Below are 17228 nucleotides of genomic sequence, written 5' to 3'. Positions count from 1 at the left end.
CATCCTGATCATAGTAGAACTCTGGGTCGTATTTCTCCCCCGATGGTGATGTCCTCTGTCCTACATCCATTGTTCAACATGGCTGGCTGCACATGGCACTCTGTTTCTGTCTACCTGAGGAGGAAGAAGAAGAGCTTTCCCGCCTCTCATTTGCATGAGAAGAGACTTTGGAGCCTTAGGGATTCTGCAGAATTTTTCATAATACCCTTTCTTTCTGCAGATTGAACAGCTAGCTTCTCTAGCTGGGCAGAGAGCTCTGGGGTGCTTGTGCAGCCCGCAAAAGAAGCACTTGGAGCGTTCCAGTGGGGATACTGCTGCTATATGTTGCCCTTGAGCAGTAGTGTTCCTCTCCCTCTGCAGGGCTAATGAGTCCAGCAAAATATACTTTTCCAGTTCCTTTCTAGAATCTTCTAGAGCCTCTGCGATAATTTCTGCCTCCTCCAGCCTGATTCTCCCCTTTTCTAGCAGCCTCTGCTTGATCTCAGTAGATCTGACGCTCGCTAAATCCTGTCTCTTATGAGTTCATTTGCATACTCTTGAGCAGATACAATTTTAAAAGTACACTCCCTAGCTAAGTTCTTCAGGGTGAGGATGAATAACAGACTCCCTGGCTTGCTGCAACCTGGTCATGAGCCTGTGTCTGGAGTGGAGCTTGCTGTGCCCTTTATTATAGTGTTTCTGTAAGGTGCTCATAGCCTCTTGATAGAACTTAGCATCCTGTATAAGGGAGTACGGGCGATTTCCCCCAGCTGTGCTAGCAGTAACCTAAGCATTTCTTCCTCCGACGCCCCATCAACCCCCACGTAGTTTAGGAAACACGTCTGCCACCAGTTGAAGTGAGTGCTTGCCACAGGGTCCTGGGGTCCAGTTCTAGCCTGTCTGGCCTCAGCACCTGGCTGAACTTGAGTCTCTGATTCTGTGGCTGTGGGGGCACATACCGAACCTGATGCCTTCCCTACGTGGCCACTCGATCTTGGGGAAACAAGGGCACCTTTGGGGAGTCGGGGTTAGCTGGGGTTGTCTCTGGGGAAGCGGGCTGTCCTCGCAGTCCTGGCGGTAGATCAAGGTTGGGAGGGATACTTGCCGTATTCCTTCTGCCCGGACTTGTCACAACCCTTGGCTATCGAGCAGGAGCCTAATGGGCTGCGTGGCTGGACCCGGTCCTGGATCGTTACTTAACAGACAGGATTCTGGGCCGTTCTTTACTTGCTCCCAGGTGCTTCTGTTTCTCTTGCAGTCCTCGGTCACTGGGTGAGTCCCTCTCTCCGCTGCGGCTTCGGTCCTGCGGCTCCCCACCTGGTCTGTTCTCAGCTGCACGTGCGTGGGGGACATCTCCATATTTGGATCCTTACATCTGGTTTCGGTCAAGTTGGGAGCGTGGGCGAGGACAGGAGTAGTTTCCATCCTGGAGATAAATCACTCTATTAAATTGCGACTGACATCAACCACACGAAGCAAAATGAAGGCTTTAATAGAGTGCTATACAGCTAGGTCTTGCCTCTGTGTAAGCCCAGGTCGGAAGGAAGAGCATGGCTCCAATCGGCTTTATATGCAGGGTGGTCAGGTGTGGCCCCTGGTGACCTAGTGATGTAATGGCATATCATTACAAAAGTAAACTACCATTGGCTCCTTTAACAGGCTGTTTAAAGCCTGTACGGAACTGTCAATAGTTAGACTGGGTGGAAAATCCCTGCGGAGGAATGCTGTGTCTCCGTTTCCTGCTCTCTTTGGTTCCACATCAGCGGAAGCACCGCTATTGTAGCAGCTTCAGCAGCGCTGTAATTTAAAAAAAATCTCACCCTTATTCATGGGTTCCTTGTTCGTGTCCGTTATCAGGTTCCTGGGTGATGTTCAATTTAATTCTTAATGGCTGTGACTCCACTTCACCTGGCTCATTGCTCATTTGTTAACTTATCGGTTGCTGTCTTTCTTCTGTTGCCCCTCTTTTGTCTCTTATCCCTCAGAATTGCTTTGATCATGACTGTCAAGGAACTCCAACAGCTGCTCTCTTGAAAACACCTTCCCTGCTCTACTTGGAAAATATTTCCTTGCTGCTTTGATGAACATGCACAAATTTATGAAAATAAACTTGTTTTTGACAGATCTTTGGCTTTTGAGGTTGTAACTTGCAGCATAGATAGTTATATTCGGTTTTTTTAATGGAGGGCTATAATTTGTGAAGTATTGCACTGATTAATGCTTAATCTCTAAAGCAATGATCATGGTGAGGGGAGGGAATGCAACCCAACAGATTGTTGATGTCTGGTGAGGAGGACACCGAGGTTTCTTGCAAAGGAAATTGAATTTAATTAATTTGGTAGCAAGCAGGTGAATGAAATGTAGAAGAATGTGAAGTTGTACATTTTTGGTCAGAAAATTAAACCAGAATATTGTTTTTAAAAGTGAGAAATTTGGCTTTTTTTTTCCCAGGACATGGGTGTCTAGATATACAGTTCAACTCTGATTATCTGGAATGGGCAGGGCAGGGCCCATTTCAGATCAAGCTTTTCTTTGGAGAACCGGCCATTTTTTCAAAAACAGCACAGTAGCAACAGCAAATCCCTTGTAACAGTGTTTAAACAACAACAAACAACAAGGTAAAGTTTTTAAAGCATTAAAATAATATTTAATTCTCATCCCAAAAAAATGCTGCCCACCGCTGATCACTGACACTTCCCTACTGAGGGTCCGCTGCTGCTGCCACCGGGAGCCCGATGTCCCCAGTCAGGTTGGCTCTGAAAAATAATTTAGATTAATGAAGATTTTGGAAAATCTGATTTCAGATAATCAGAGTTGGACTATATTTCCAAATTCATCAGACCTTAATGTCAGGAAAAAAACATTTCATGGGAGAGTTCTTGACTAACTGATGGTGAACCACAAAGAAATATTGATGAATTTCAAAGCTTTGGAAGCTAAGGCATAGTCACTAATGGTCATGCAGTCAAACAGTGATCCAGTGATATTTGTGAAGTTGGAATTGCAAGAACTCTTAAATTGTAAGGTTTCAGAGCTGGAAGAAGTTGCAAAGATAGAAGGGTGAAAGCAATTTGCAAACAAAGATGAGAATTTAAAATGAAGCATTGTTTACCCATTGATCACGGGAATAATTTGGCGTGGCCTTGGATTTAAAGGAGTGTCACAAGTGGGAAGCAATTCGGAGTGTAACAGAACAGTTCACGAGTAAGCAATTCAGGTGCAGATGAGTTGAAGCTGGGATTGAGTCAGACGATGTGGCGGTGGAAAGAGCCAGTCTTTGAAGTGTCATTAATGTGAAGTCTAAAACTTAATTATAAATCAAATGTTTCAACAAAATTATTAACAGTTTTGTTCCACTTGATGCAGTTGCAAGGGAGAAGAATGAAGTTGGTAACCCAAATAATCAAAAGTGTTGATGTTGCCTCCTCAATATTTATTTGGAAGAAATCTTTATTCATCTTCAATTGATATTAGACAGCTTGGGGGTGGGGGGGGGGGGGGCTCAAGAGAAGTGATCGTGTAAGTCAGGTGTCATTTTCTTGTATGTGGAAACTGGTGCTGCATTTTCAGAACTTGCAGAAAGGAAGCAAATAGCTATAAAATAGAAGGGGTTCCAAAGATGAAAAGTGAAGTCATCATGGATGATCTTTCTGTCTCTGTTGAAATTTGATTCTCGTGGAACAACTGAGAAAGCAAGTTGAAGTTCTGGTTTATTGTCACATGTCCTAAGGTACAGTGAGAATATTTGTTTTGCAAGCAAGGTATTGGTTAACCTATACAGCGTACAGCAATAAAACACAGTATAGAGTGCAGGATTATTGAGATAGATCAGTTAGAGTGGAGCAAAGGTGATATTATTTCACCAGTATGAGGCTTGTTCAGGAATCTGATAACAGCAGCAATAAATATATCCTTGAACCTGATGATGTATTTGATGGAATCCCAAATCTTCACTATGTTACTGTTAAGATTTCCTTCTGTCTTCTAAATTTAAGATGAATGGGAAAGGACACAAGATAAGCGGCAATCACTGAATCAGCAAGTTGCAAGTCTACAATTGCTTTTCCAAGAAATAATGGGTGAGATGTAGAGGAACAAGTCAGGTCATGTCACCTTTATTTGTCGTTCATACCATGCAAAGCATGATAAAGGTGAGATGGTGTTTCTCCTGGACCACGGAGCAGATTTACAGAAGTATAAGTTAGAAGTTAAAATATTAAGACATGTACAATAAAAGTCCACAGTACATTATCCACATATACTCTGGGAATTCAGGAGCCTGATGGCTTGGGGGAAAAAGATCCATTGTCCAATCTGGCTGCAGGTGTCTGAGTGCTTGGGTACCTCCTACCAGGTGGCAGAAGGGAGAAAAGTTTACGTGAGGGGTGTGTAAAGTCCTTCACAATGTTTATTGTGTCGTGAGTTGTAGATGTCCATCATGGTAGGAAGAGAGCCTCCCACTGATCTTCTCTGCTGAGTTCACTATCTTCTGTAGGATCTTATGGTCTGAGGTGGTCCAGCTTCTAAACCAGGCGATGATGCAATTGCTGAGAAGGCTCTCAATACATCCTCCATATTACGTAGTGAGGATGGAAGGTGGGAGATTGAACTTTCCTCAGCCTTTGCAGGAAATAGAGGTGCTGCTGGGATTTCTTGGCTATAGACCTAGTGTTAAGGGATCAGGCGAGATTCTTCAAGTGCATAGCAAGGAACTTGATATACTTGATGACATCAACGGTAGAACCGTTAATAATTAGCAGAGAGTGATTTCCCCCAGGGCCCTCCTGAAGTCAACATCCATCTCTTTTGTTTTAATAACATTCAGATAGGTTGTTGGCTCTGCACTAGTCCATTAGTGACTGCACCTCATCTCTGTTCACTGATTCATCATTCTTACTAATAAGGACCACCATGATCATGTCATCTGCGAACGATGTGGTTTGAGCTGTGTTTTGCTTCACAGTCATGAGTCAGCAGAGTGAACTGCAGTGGACTAAGCAGGCAGCCCTGGGAGCCCTGGTGCTCAATGTGATGGTCTCGGGAGTGCTGTTTCTAATCTGGACTGCTTAATTCTCCCCGACAGGAAGTCAAGAATCCTATTGCAGAAGGAGGCGTTTAGACCTGGCAGTCTCAACTTCCCTATCACGTACTGAAGTATGAATGTGTTAAGTGCCGAACTGAAGTCGATAAACAGCATTCGAACGTGCGTGTCCTTATTTTCCACGTGGGTGACAGCTAGATGGAGGGCAGTGGTGATGGCATTGTCTGTAGAGCGACTTCAGGGCTCCAGTGAATGGGGCAGCAGGAACTTAATGTACCTCATGATGAGCCTCTCAAAGCACTTCATGATGGAAGACACGAGTTCGACAGGGCAATAGTCATTGAGGCAGGACACAGATTATGTCTTCGGCACGGCGATAATGGTGGCAGCTTTGAAGCACATTGGGACCATGGCGCTTCTCAGGGAGATGTTAAAGATGTGTGTGAGAATGTCTGTCTGCCAGCTGAGCAGCATATTCCCACAGCATTCTGCTGGGGATATTATCTGGCCTGCAGCTTTCTGTGGGTTGACCTTGTCTTACAGTATGGTTTATGGAGGGAGACTCAGGAAAGAGGATGGCAGGGTGCTCTTTTTATTGAATGAAAAGGTACAGAAGACCAGAGTGAGAGAGTGGAAAGGGTTATGACTATAGGATAAAACTGATAAAAGTTTGGAAAATTAAAGGTCATTACTGGACAGAACAAACATATTTATTTGCTAAATGCAAACCCAATTTACACATTACATTAAAATCTATCACCTTTTAATTACCGCAACTGATTATCTGACATCCACACACATCTATGTATCATACATAAATTTGTAAAGTATTATTGAAACTTTGTCATCCTATTGATCAGCTGTTGGGTTAATAAGACATGAATAAACTTCCTGGATGAATCCAGTTAATTGATTTGGATTTAATGCTCTTAATGATGATGTGTTTCAAGAGCCCTTTATTGTCTTGTGCTCAAATACACAATGAGTAGAATTCCTTTGGTGACATTGAGTGTCTGTGGATTTTGCCACCTCCTCTGATGCCATCACCTCTTGTGATCCTGTAACCTCCATACCTGCACAGCCTCCTGAACGGTCAGGGCATCCTCTCTGGCCCATGGTTCTGAACCTCTGACATGATTAAGAAACTGTCAGCACCCAAGGGCCTTTTGGAGGCCTGCTTGCTATTGGCATGCTCACAAACCCCATTCCTAATATCTGGTTCCCAAAAGCTAGTCACCAGCAACATAGAGTCTGGTGTAAGTCCTACAGCTGATGAGTCCTGTGCTGGTCTGTTTCTGTTGTCCCTTCCCTGGTTGAGTCCTCCCCCAGGCTTCTTCTCAATGGGTGGAGGGTGAGAGTGAGTTCTCATGTACTGATGCCACCTGCTGGTCCGCCGCTCCCTCAGAATTCGCAGCATTGTGTTCTGGATTGCTGCACATCTCAGATACCAGACTCCGTGGATCTTCAAAGTAAAGAAAACTGCTGCCATACCATTTTATTGGAGGTTGTTTTGAATATTTTGGGGCAGGGAACTGATCTTTCTAAAATTAGTTCATTTAGTGAAGTGTAATATTTTTTATGATGTTATAATTAGTTTCTTTGTTGAGATTTGGGCTTCAATGACTTGCCCATCAATTTCTTGCCCATCTTTAATTGCCCTTGAGGTGGCAGTAATGAACAACTGCTTTAAACCATTACAGTCTTTTTGCTGAATGTACTTCCGTGTTTTTGAATTGAGAATTCCATAGTTTTAGCCCATCAGCAATGAAGGATCACCAGTACATTTCCAAGTTTGGATGACATGCTGCAACATTTTGTAGCTGTCATTACAGGTAATCGTTAAAGATTATGGTCAATAAAATTATTTTTCACACCAGTTGTTTTCTTTGATTTTCAGAGTATAATAATAAATAAAATCATTAGATATTGAAATAATGGAAGTAGATGTGTTGGCTTAATGTATATTCCAATTTTTTTTTGGCCTATGGATATTTGTGTAAAATTCATTTGATTATTTGGTTTAAACATGGTGGTATGTATTCTTTTAATTTTACAGATAGTTTGGAAAGAAGTGAACTGAAGCAGTTCTTTGAAACCAACTACTCTCAGATTTATTTTATATTCTTTGAAAATCTGTTCACACTGGAAAGTAGTTTAAAACAAAAAGGTAATAATTCTTTTACCATAAATTTGATTTCTTGGTTTATGTTTGAATTAAAGTTCTGACCTAAACTTTCAAAGTGGTTCAATTTGAACATTAATATACATTTAAATTATCAGAAGTGCAGCTTGTTGATTAAATTTTGATATTTACATTCTTGTTTTGGAAATAGGAACAAGGCAAATTTCGAGGAGAAGTGAAAGGATTTAGGGGGTGTGGATTGGGATAATTTATTTTCAGGGAAGGATGTAATAGATAAATAGAGGATATTCAAAGGGGAAATTTTGATAGTACAAAGTTGGTATGTCCCTGTGAGCTTCAAAGGAAAAGTTAGAAAATATAGGGAGCCTTGGTTTTCAAAGAATATTGGGAATTTGGTTTGGAGGAAGAGGATTGTGTATAACAGGTATAGTCAGCAGGGAATAGATAAGGTGCTTGAGGAATATAAGGAGTGTAAAAAAAAATAAATAAAAGAAAAAAGAAATTAGGCTAAAAGAAGACAAGAGGCTGCTTTGGCAGGCAAGGTTAAAAAAAAATCCAAAGGGTTTCGACAGGTACATTAAAAGTAAAAGAATAGTGAGGGATAAATTTGGGCCCCTTGAGGATCTGAGGGGTAGGCGATGTGAGGAGTCAGAAGAGATGGGGGAAAATTTAAAATGATTTTTTTGTTCAGTATTCACTAATGAAAGGAATATTGAGCAAGGTGAAGTAAGGAAGTCTGATAGTGAAGTCATGGATAATGTACATTAATGAGGATGTAGTGCTGGCTATTTAAAGAGAATAAAGATGGATAAATCTCTGGGTCCTGACAAGATATTCCCTTGGACCCTTAGGAAGGTTAGTGTACAGTGGGGGCTCTAACAGAAATAGTTAAAATGACACTGGCCACGGGGAGGTGCTGGAGGATTAGAGGGTAGCTCATGTTGTTCTGCTGGTTTTTTTTTAAAAAAAAAGAAGGCTCCAAAGTTAAACCTGATCTTATAGGCCTGTGAGTTTGACGTTGGTGGTGGGTAAATTAATGGAGAGTGTTCTTCGAGATGGTATATACAATTTGGAATGACAGGGATTGATTAGGAGTAGTGGTAGATCATGTTTAACAAATCTTAGAGTTATTCGAGAAGGTTGACTAGGGAAGGTTGTGGATGTTGTCTACATGGACTTCAATAAGGCCTTTGACTGGGTTCTGCATAAGAGGTTAGTTAGGAAGATTCAGTCATTAGGTAATAGTGTTGAAGTAGTGAAATGGATTCAACAATGGTTGGATGGGAGATGCCAGAGAGTAATGGTAAAAAATTGTTTGTCAAATTGGAGGCCGGTGACTAGTGGAGTGTCTCAGGGATCGGTACTGGGTCCATTGTTGTTTGTCACATATATATTAATGATCTAGATGATAGGGTGGTAAATTGGATTAGTAAATTTGTCGATGCTACAAAGACTGGTGGTGTGATGGACAGTGAAGGTGGTTATCAAAACTCGCGGTGGGATATAAGACTGTTAGAAGAGTGGCTGAAAGATGGCAGATGGAGTTTTAATACTGATAAATGTGAGGTGCTGAATTTTGGTAGGACTAATCAGCAAAGGTTATACATGTTAAATGGTGGACAATTGAGGAGTGCAGTAGAACAAAGGGATTTAGGAATTCTGGTACATAAATCTCTGAAGGTTGAGTCACAAGTAGATAGGCTTGTGAAGAAAGAATTTGGTATGTTGGGCTTCATAAATCAGAGTATTGAATGCAGGAGTTGGGATGTCATGTTGAAGCTGTACAAGGCATTTGTGATGCCAAATTTGGAATATTTTGTGCAGTTTTTGCTCACTGAATTATAAGAAGGATATAAACAGAATATAGAGGAGATTTACAAGAATTATGCCTGGGTTTCAGGGTTTTGAATTACAGGGAAAGATTGAGCAGGTTGGGACTTTATTCCCTGGAGTGTAGAAGATTGAGGGGTGACTTGATAGAGGTAATTTAAAATTGAGGGGGACAGATGGAGTCAATGTGGACAGAGTGGGGGAGATTGAAACAAAAGGACATGGATTGAGATTGAAGGGGGAAAAGTCTAGGGGAAACATGAGGGGGATTTTCTTCACTCAGAGGGTAGTGGGAGAGTGGAATGAGCTTCCAGCCAAAGTGGTAGATGCGGGTTTGACTTTAATATTTGAGGAAAAGTTGGATAGGTATATGAACGAGAAAGGTGTGCAGGGTTATGGGCTGGGTGCGCGTCAATGGGACTAGGTGGGATAAGGTATTTGGCATTGCCTGGAAGATCTGAACTGGCCTGTTTCTATGCTCTAATTGTTATATGGTTAATAGTTTTAATTCTTAATATTTATGAAGCTTTCTACCTTGAATGCCTACCACATTGGTTCACACATTTTGACTCTGCTGCTCTTTTGGTAATGTAGAGTCACAGAGTCATTGCATTTTACAGAATGGAAACAAGTCCTTTTGGTCAAAGTGTGCTGGTCAAATTGCCTTCCAGAGCTGATCTCATTTGCCCGTGTTTAGCCTACGTCCGTCTAAACTTTTCCCATCTATTTACCTGTTCAAATGTCCTTTAAATATTGTAATTGTACAGGTTTATACTACTTCTTCAGATTGTTTCATATACCTGCCATCCTTTATGTGGAAGATGTTACTTCTCAACTCCCCTTTCAATCTTTCCCCTCTAATCTTAAATCAATGGCTTTTACTTTAACATTGGGGAAAAAGACTGACTCTGTGCTGTTCATGATTTTCTATACATCTCTAAAGTCACCCCAGGGGTCAGCATGAACGAGTTTGTTGAAGGACCGGTTACTGGCTCCTACATTCCAGGAAATATTCAGCCTCTTCCTGAAAACTCAAACCCTCCAGTTTGGTTAACATTCTTGTGATGCTTTTCTGCACCCTTTTCAATATACAGCATTCCTTATGAAGCAAAAAATATGTTACCAATGTTTTGGGCCCAAGCCCTTTGTCAAGATATGGGCAAAGAGCAGCCAGGCACCTGGATAAAAAAGGTGGGGAGAGGGGCAGGTGAGGAGAACAGGCCCACAGGTATCAGGTGGGAGGACAGACGATAAAAAAAAAGCTGGGAAGGGGGATGGGTCTCTAAATGGTTTAGTAACTGGAGAAAAGGAGACAGAGGGATAGGGAAAGAGACAGACAGGGGAGGGACCTGAGAAGTTGATGTTAATGCCAATTGGTTGGAGAGTATCCTGACGAAATGTAAGGTGTTGTTCTTCCAACTCACAGGTGACCTCAGTTTGGCAGTGAATCAGACTGTGGAAAGACACGTTGGTGTGGGAGTGGGGTATGGAATTGAAATGGTTGCCCTTTGGGAGATCCCAAAAATTGCACTGGACAGAGCAAGGTTGCTCAAGGACACAATTTCCCATTCTCTATCAGTCTCTTTGATACAGTGGGAGCATCAAATGCAGTAGATGACACCTGCAGATTCACAAGTGAAGTTTTGCTTGTGGGAGGGGGAAGATGTGTTTGGTGGGATCACGTAGGTAAAGGTTATTTGTAGTTAGTTGCATGTTGGACCTCCAAATGGCCAACCATTTCAAATCCACGTCGCAAACCCACGTCGACATTTCTGTCCATGCCTCATGCACTGCCAAACAGAAGCTCCCACAAATTGGAAGGAAAAACTATCCAGGCCCTCTCCAACCAGATGGCACTAACATCGACTTGGCAAAGGGCTCAAGGCCAAAATGTTGGTTAGGTATCTTTGCTTCAAAAGGAAAACTGCATGACTTGCTGATTTTTTTCCAGCAGTTTTGTGGATTGAACTACCCTCACAACATCTGCAGAGTTTCTTATTTAACTTTCATATTTCTCCATGACTACCTTGAAGCTTTCTGAATTTTTAGCCACTATTTCCAAAGCGATGCTGCTCAGATATTTCTAGCGAGTGGCTATAATTCTTAGTTTATGGTTTTTAAAATCATTGAACTCTTTATTTGGTGTTTTCCAAGCCATGCATGCTTCTCTACATATTAGTATTTCAAAATGTTTAAATCACTTTTATTTTCTTTAATTTGGATTGGTTTAGGGAATAAGTCACAGAGGGAGGAGCTGGACTCCATACTCTTTGTATTTGAGGTAAGAGCTGTTTTGTTAAGTCTCAAATGTATGAAATGTAGTTCAAGATTTAATCCTTTGTAAATTTTAACTGCATTATATTTATGAATCTCTTTATCTGATGAGTATTTTCTTTAATGTTTTTTCATTGCCATACTTTTGTCTGAGACTACTGATTGTCAATTCTTGCTGTTTCTCTTGCTAAGAAGTGATCTTTGTTTAGTTATGACATTATTACATCATCTCTGGCATACCCTTGCTAAATCTTCCCTTGTATTGACACATTTAATTATTAGATGTTATTTTCAATTTTATATGCTCAATTGAAGAAGGACATAAAAGCAATAAAAATAATGTAGCATGTGCTCATTGAAATGATGGACTAATGTTATGAACAGAGATGAAGATTTATTTGGCTACAGTTAGAATTGTGACAGATTGAGTTTGCTGGTTTTCAAATGTATAGAAGATGGTGATTTGTTAGATGAATGTTCAGCACACTCCAGTACATTATTGTACACTAAGTTGATGCATCATGGATATTTTTGTTGCAATCAAAACTGTGCCCGCATATTATTTAAAAGTCGAAGTTTTTCATAAAAGCGAATCCCGACCCAAAACATTGATCTGCTGCATCATTCCATCTTCTTATTGTTTGTTCATTAATTACATTTGTTATTTTGCTGGGAAAATGTTTTAATCACACAAGAAATAACCCAAGTAACTGAAGTGCTCTTGTGATTACATAACTTGGGCTTCATAAATAGAACAAAATAAATAAGGGATATTTGGCTTAAATTATCTTTTTGAGATGGAGGTTTGTGGAATTTGGAAGGAGAGTGATTCAGATTGATGAAACCAGGAAGTTCTTTGATTGTTTTTTAAGCTTCTCTTCAGACTGCATGGACATCGTGAAATTTTCTTGACAAGAAAGAGTATGATGCTACAGTGATTTTTAAGTTGCAGGATTTGTGTCAATAGGCTGAAAGACTCAAAGTTAATTTTGTTAACCTGGAGTTTCAAACTAATAACAGGAAAAATGTCCACAAAACCACAGGATTGTTTTAAATAATGCTGTCATTATCTGTAGAATTACAGCAAGGGTTAACCCTTTCAGCTGTAGTGAATTTGCCATCCTTAAATCTAGCCATGTGATGAGTCATAAATGCCTTGTTAAAAATGGTTCACCCAGCCACTTATTTCACTGCCAACTGGGTATGACCAATGTATGGTAATATTGTCAGTAGCAGTCACCTTCTATGAAAGAACATTAAAAAAATGTTGTGAAATATTAGGTTGTATAAGGAGCATTGCACCAATGAGACTTACCTATAATTTTACAGGAATTATAATAAGGGAATTGCATTTTAATTTGAAGGCATTTAAAATTGAGAAATTTATTAAATTCCTGGCTACAAATGCCTTGCTCTATTACAAATCCAAAGTGGACTGCATGAGAACTGAATCCCCAGCCTGCAAATCATTCTTTCATTTCAGTGTTAGAGGTGCACAGTGGAGACTTGGTCAGAGCTGTGTCATCAGACAGTTAAAGTGGTGACATCTCCTGCCTAGGAATAGTGAGTGAAATAATTTCCATTGGTAATTATTTTGTTTACAGCAGCTTCGGGCTGGATCACTTAGTGTCATGTTGCATCTCCAAATTGTATAATATCCTGTTAATATACAGGATTATTATTATACTGCTTACTTCACAAAAAAATGATTTAAAGAGAATCGATTGTTTGTAATTGCAACAGTCTTTTCTTTGGCTTGGCTTCGCGGACGAAGATTTATGGAGGGGGTAAAAAGTCCACGTCAGCTGCAGGCTCGTTTGTGGCTGACAAGTCCGATGCGGGACAGGCAGACACGATTGCAGCGGTTGCAAGGGAAAATTGGTTGGTTGGAGTTGGGTGTTGGGTTTTTCCTCCTTTGCCTTTTGTCAGTGAGGTGGGCTCTGCGGTCTTCTTCAAAGGAGGTTGCTGCCCGCCAAACTGTGAGGCGCCAAGATGCACGGTTTGAGGCGTTATCAGCCCACTGGCGGTGGTCAATGTGGCAGGCACCAAGAGATTTCTTTAGGCAGTCCTTGTACCTTTTCTTTGGTGCACCTCTGTCACGGTGGCCAGTGGAGAGCTCGCCATATAACACGATCTTGGGAAGGCGATGGTCCTCCATTCTGGAGACGTGACCCATCCAGCGCAGCTGGATCTTCAGTAGCGTGGACTCGATGCTGTCGACCTCTGCCATCTCGAGTACTTCGACGTTAGGGGTGTAAGCGCTCCAATGGATGTTGAGGATGGAGCGGAGACAACGCTGGTGGAAGCGTTCTAGGAGCCGTAGGTGGTGCCGGTAGAGGACCCATGATTCGGAGCCGAACAGGAGTGTGGGTATGACAACGGCTCTGTATACGCTTATCTTTGTGAGGTTTTTCAGTTGGTTGTTTTTCCAGACTCTTTTGTGTAGTCTTCCAAAGGCGCTATTTGCCTTGGCGAGTCTGTTGTCTATCTCATTGTCGATCCTTGCATCTGATGAAATGGTGCAGCCGAGATAGGTAAACTGGTTGACCGTTTTGAGTTTTGTGTGCCCGATGGAGATGTGGGGGGGCTGGTAGTCATGGTGGGGAGCTGGCTGATGGAGGACCTCAGTTTTCTTCAGGCTGACTTCCAGGCCAAACATTTTGGCAGTTTCCGCAAAGCAGGACGTCAAGCGCTGAAGAGCTGGCTCTGAATGGGCAACTAAAGCGGCATCATCTGCAAAGAGTAGTTCATGGACAAGTTTCTCTTGTGTCTTGGTGTGAGCTTGCAGGCGCCTCAGATTGAAGAGACTGCCATCCGTGCGGTACCGGATGTAAACAGCGTCTTCATTGTTGGGGTCTTTCATGGCTTGGTTCAGCATCATGCTGAAGAAGATTGAAAAGAGGGTTGGTGCAAGAACACAGCCTTGCTTCACGCCATTGTTAATGGAGAAGGGTTCAGAGAGCTCATTGCTGTATCTGACCCGACCTTGTTGGTTTTCGTGCAGTTGGATAATCATGTTGAGGAACTTTGGGGGACATCCGATGCGTTCTAGTATTTGCCAAAGCCCTTTCCTGCTCACGGTGTCGAAGGCTTTGGTGAGGTCAACAAAGGTGATGTAGAGTCCTTTGTTTTGTTCTCTGCACTTTTCTTGGAGCTGTCTGAGGGCAAAGACCATGTCAGTGGTTCCTCTGTTTGCGCGAAAGCCGCACTGTGATTCTGGGAGAATATTCTCGGCGACACTAGGTATTATTCTATTTAGTAGAATCCTAGCGAAGATTTTGCCTGCAATGGAGAGCAGCGTGATTCCCCTGTAGTTTGAGCAGTCTGATTTCTCGCCTTTGTTTTTGTACAGGGTGATGATGGTGGCATCACGAAGATCCTGAGGCAGTTTACCTTGGTCCCAACAAAGCTTGAAAAACTCATGCAGTTTGGCATGCAGAGTTTTGCCGCCAGCCTTCCAGACCTCTGGGGGGATTCCATCCATACCTGCTGCTTTGCCACTTTTCAGTTGTTCGATTGCCTTATATGTCTCATCCAGGGTGGGAACCTCATCCAGCTCTAGCCTTAGGGGCTGTTGAGGGAGCTGGAGCAGGGCGGAATCTTGGACTGAGCGGTTGGCACTGAAAAGAGATTGGAAGTGTTCTGACCATCGGTTGAGGATGGAGATCTTGTCGCTGAGGAGGACTTTGCCGTCTGAGCTGCGCAGCGGGCTTTGGACTTGGGGTGAGGGGCCGTACACAGCCTTTAGAGCCTCGTAGAAACCCCTGAAGACGCCAATGTCCGCGCTGAGCTGGGTTCGTTTGGCGAGGCTAGTCCACCACTCATTTTGGATCTCCCGGAGTTTGCGCTGAAGATGGCTGCATGCGCGACGGAAGGCTTGTTTCTTCTCTGGACAGGACGGCTTTGTAAGGTGAGCCTGGTGGGCAGCTCGCTTCTTTGCCAGCAGCTCCTGGATTTCTTGGCTGTTTTCGTCAAACCAGTCCTTGTTTTTCCTGGAGGAGAAGCCCAGTACCTCTTCAGTGGATTGCAGTATGGTAGTCCGGTACCGCACGGATGGCAGTCTCTTCAATCTGAGGCGCCTGCAAGCTCACACCAAGACACAAGAGAAACTTGTCCGTGAACTACTCTTTGCAGATGATGCCGCTTTAGTTGCCCATTCAGAGCCAGCTCTTCAGCGCTTGACGTCCTGCTTTGCGGAAACTGCCAAAATGTTTGGCCTGGAAGTCAGCCTGAAGAAAACTGAGGTCCTCCATCAGCCAGCTCCCCACCATGACTACCAGCCCCCCCACATCTCCATCGGGCACACAAAACTCAAAACGGTCAACCAGTTTACCTATCTCGGCTGCACCATTTCATCAGATGCAAGGATCGACAATGAGATAGACAACAGACTCGCCAAGGCAAATAGCGCCTTTGGAAGACTACACAAAAGAGTCTGGAAAAACAACCAACTGAAAAACCTCACAAAGATAAGCGTATACAGAGCCGTTGTCATACCCACACTCCTGTTCGGCTCCGAATCATGGGTCCTCTACCGGCACCACCTACGGCTCCTAGAACGCTTCCACCAGCGTTGTCTCCGCTCCATCCTCAACATCCATTGGAGCGCTTACACCCCTAACGTCGAAGTACTCGAGATGGCAGAGGTCGACAGCATCGAGTCCACGCTGCTGAAGTTCCAGCTGCACTGGATGGGTCACGTCTCCAGAATGGAGGACCATCGCCTTCCCAAGATCGTGTTATATGGCGAGCTCTCCACTGGCCACCGTGACAGAGGTGCACCAAAGAAAAGGTACAAGGACTGCCTAAAGAAATCTCTTGGTGCCTGCCACATTGACCACCGCCAGTGGGCTGATAACGCCTCAAACCGTGCATCTTGGCGCCGCACAGTTTGGCGGGCAGCAACCTCCTTTGAAGAAGACCGCAGAGCCCACCTCACTGACAAAAGGCAAAGGAGGAAAAACCCAACACCCAACCCCAACCAACCAATTTTCCCTTGCAACCGCTGCAATCGTGTCTGCCTGTCCCGCATCGGACTTGTCAGCCACAAACGAGCCTGCAGCTGACGTGGACTTTTTACCCCCTCCATAAATCTTCGTCCGCGAAGCCAAGCCAAAGAGTAGTTTGCAACAGTGCAAATATAATAATTCATACAAAATCCAGGAGAATAGTTGCTTCAAATTATGACTGCAGTGGAACCCTGATTTAACGTGAATTCAGATATAATGTGATGAGTCATTGGACCCCATCATGTCCACATTCCATTCTTTGAGATAGGATGTTAAGTGAGCCCATTTTAAAAATGCAGAATCAGGGATGGCCACCCAGTTGTGCAGCAGATGTTTAGAAGTGGCACATCTAAATGATTAAGGTAAGTACTGTAATATTTATCTTGGTGGGGAATTCATCACATTGATGGGGGGGGGATGGTGTGTGTTGCTGAAAATGGGAGGGGGGGATGGTGGTGATTCCTGCTGCGAAAGGGGGTGTGGGGGGGTGAGAGCTGACGTGAACAGAGGGAGATGAGTGCTGTTGCGAAATGGAGGGGGAGAGTTGGGTGCGGCCACAATAATAACCCCAATTTAGCGTGACCCCGTTTTTTTTTTTTTTTTTTTTTTTTTTTTGCAATACAACTTTTTTTGACCCATAACTATAACAGGGTTCCATTGTATTTTGTTAAATTGCATTGTTTTCCTTGTCGAGGTGTCATCAATTTATTTTTAATACTGCTTACATTGCATTTCTCATTCACTTAAATGAATGAATTGATAGAAGTTTTGGATGTTCATCTGAGGGGAGGAAGAAGTTTAAAAATAGACTAAGCATGGGTGGGTCTTGTGCCCTGTTCCAATGACAGAAGTGGGATCAGCATTAGCGGCGGAGTGTCTGATCGATCCGAAGAATTTCTTCCAAAAAGTAAATTATTTACAACAGATGATTTGCCTGAATTTTATTAATAGA

At 42.9% G+C, this 17228-nt stretch overlaps 1 protein-coding gene across 7 annotated transcripts in view; it reads left to right on the top strand.

Moving 5' to 3' along the window:
- ralgapa2 (Ral GTPase activating protein catalytic subunit alpha 2) overlaps positions 1 to 17228 on the top strand; it is a 521318-nt gene that overhangs the window by 51983 nt on the left and 452107 nt on the right. For all 7 annotated transcript variants that reach the window (XR_011355999.1, XR_011356000.1, XM_069932375.1 and 4 more), the window contains exons 2-3: positions 7077 to 7187; positions 11225 to 11274. Coding sequence is in view for 5 of the 7 variants with exons in the window: in XM_069932375.1 (XP_069788476.1) it covers positions 7077 to 7187; positions 11225 to 11274 (161 nt within the window). In the remaining 2 variants the exon portion in view is untranslated. The remainder of the gene's footprint in view (positions 1 to 7076; positions 7188 to 11224; positions 11275 to 17228) is intronic.

The sequence above is a fragment of the Narcine bancroftii genome, chromosome 4 (assembly GCF_036971445.1).
Source record: "Narcine bancroftii isolate sNarBan1 chromosome 4, sNarBan1.hap1, whole genome shotgun sequence".
In the NCBI taxonomy this organism is placed as follows: domain Eukaryota; kingdom Metazoa; phylum Chordata; class Chondrichthyes; order Torpediniformes; family Narcinidae; genus Narcine; species Narcine bancroftii.
This window is presented reverse-complemented; position numbering and strand designations above follow the sequence as displayed.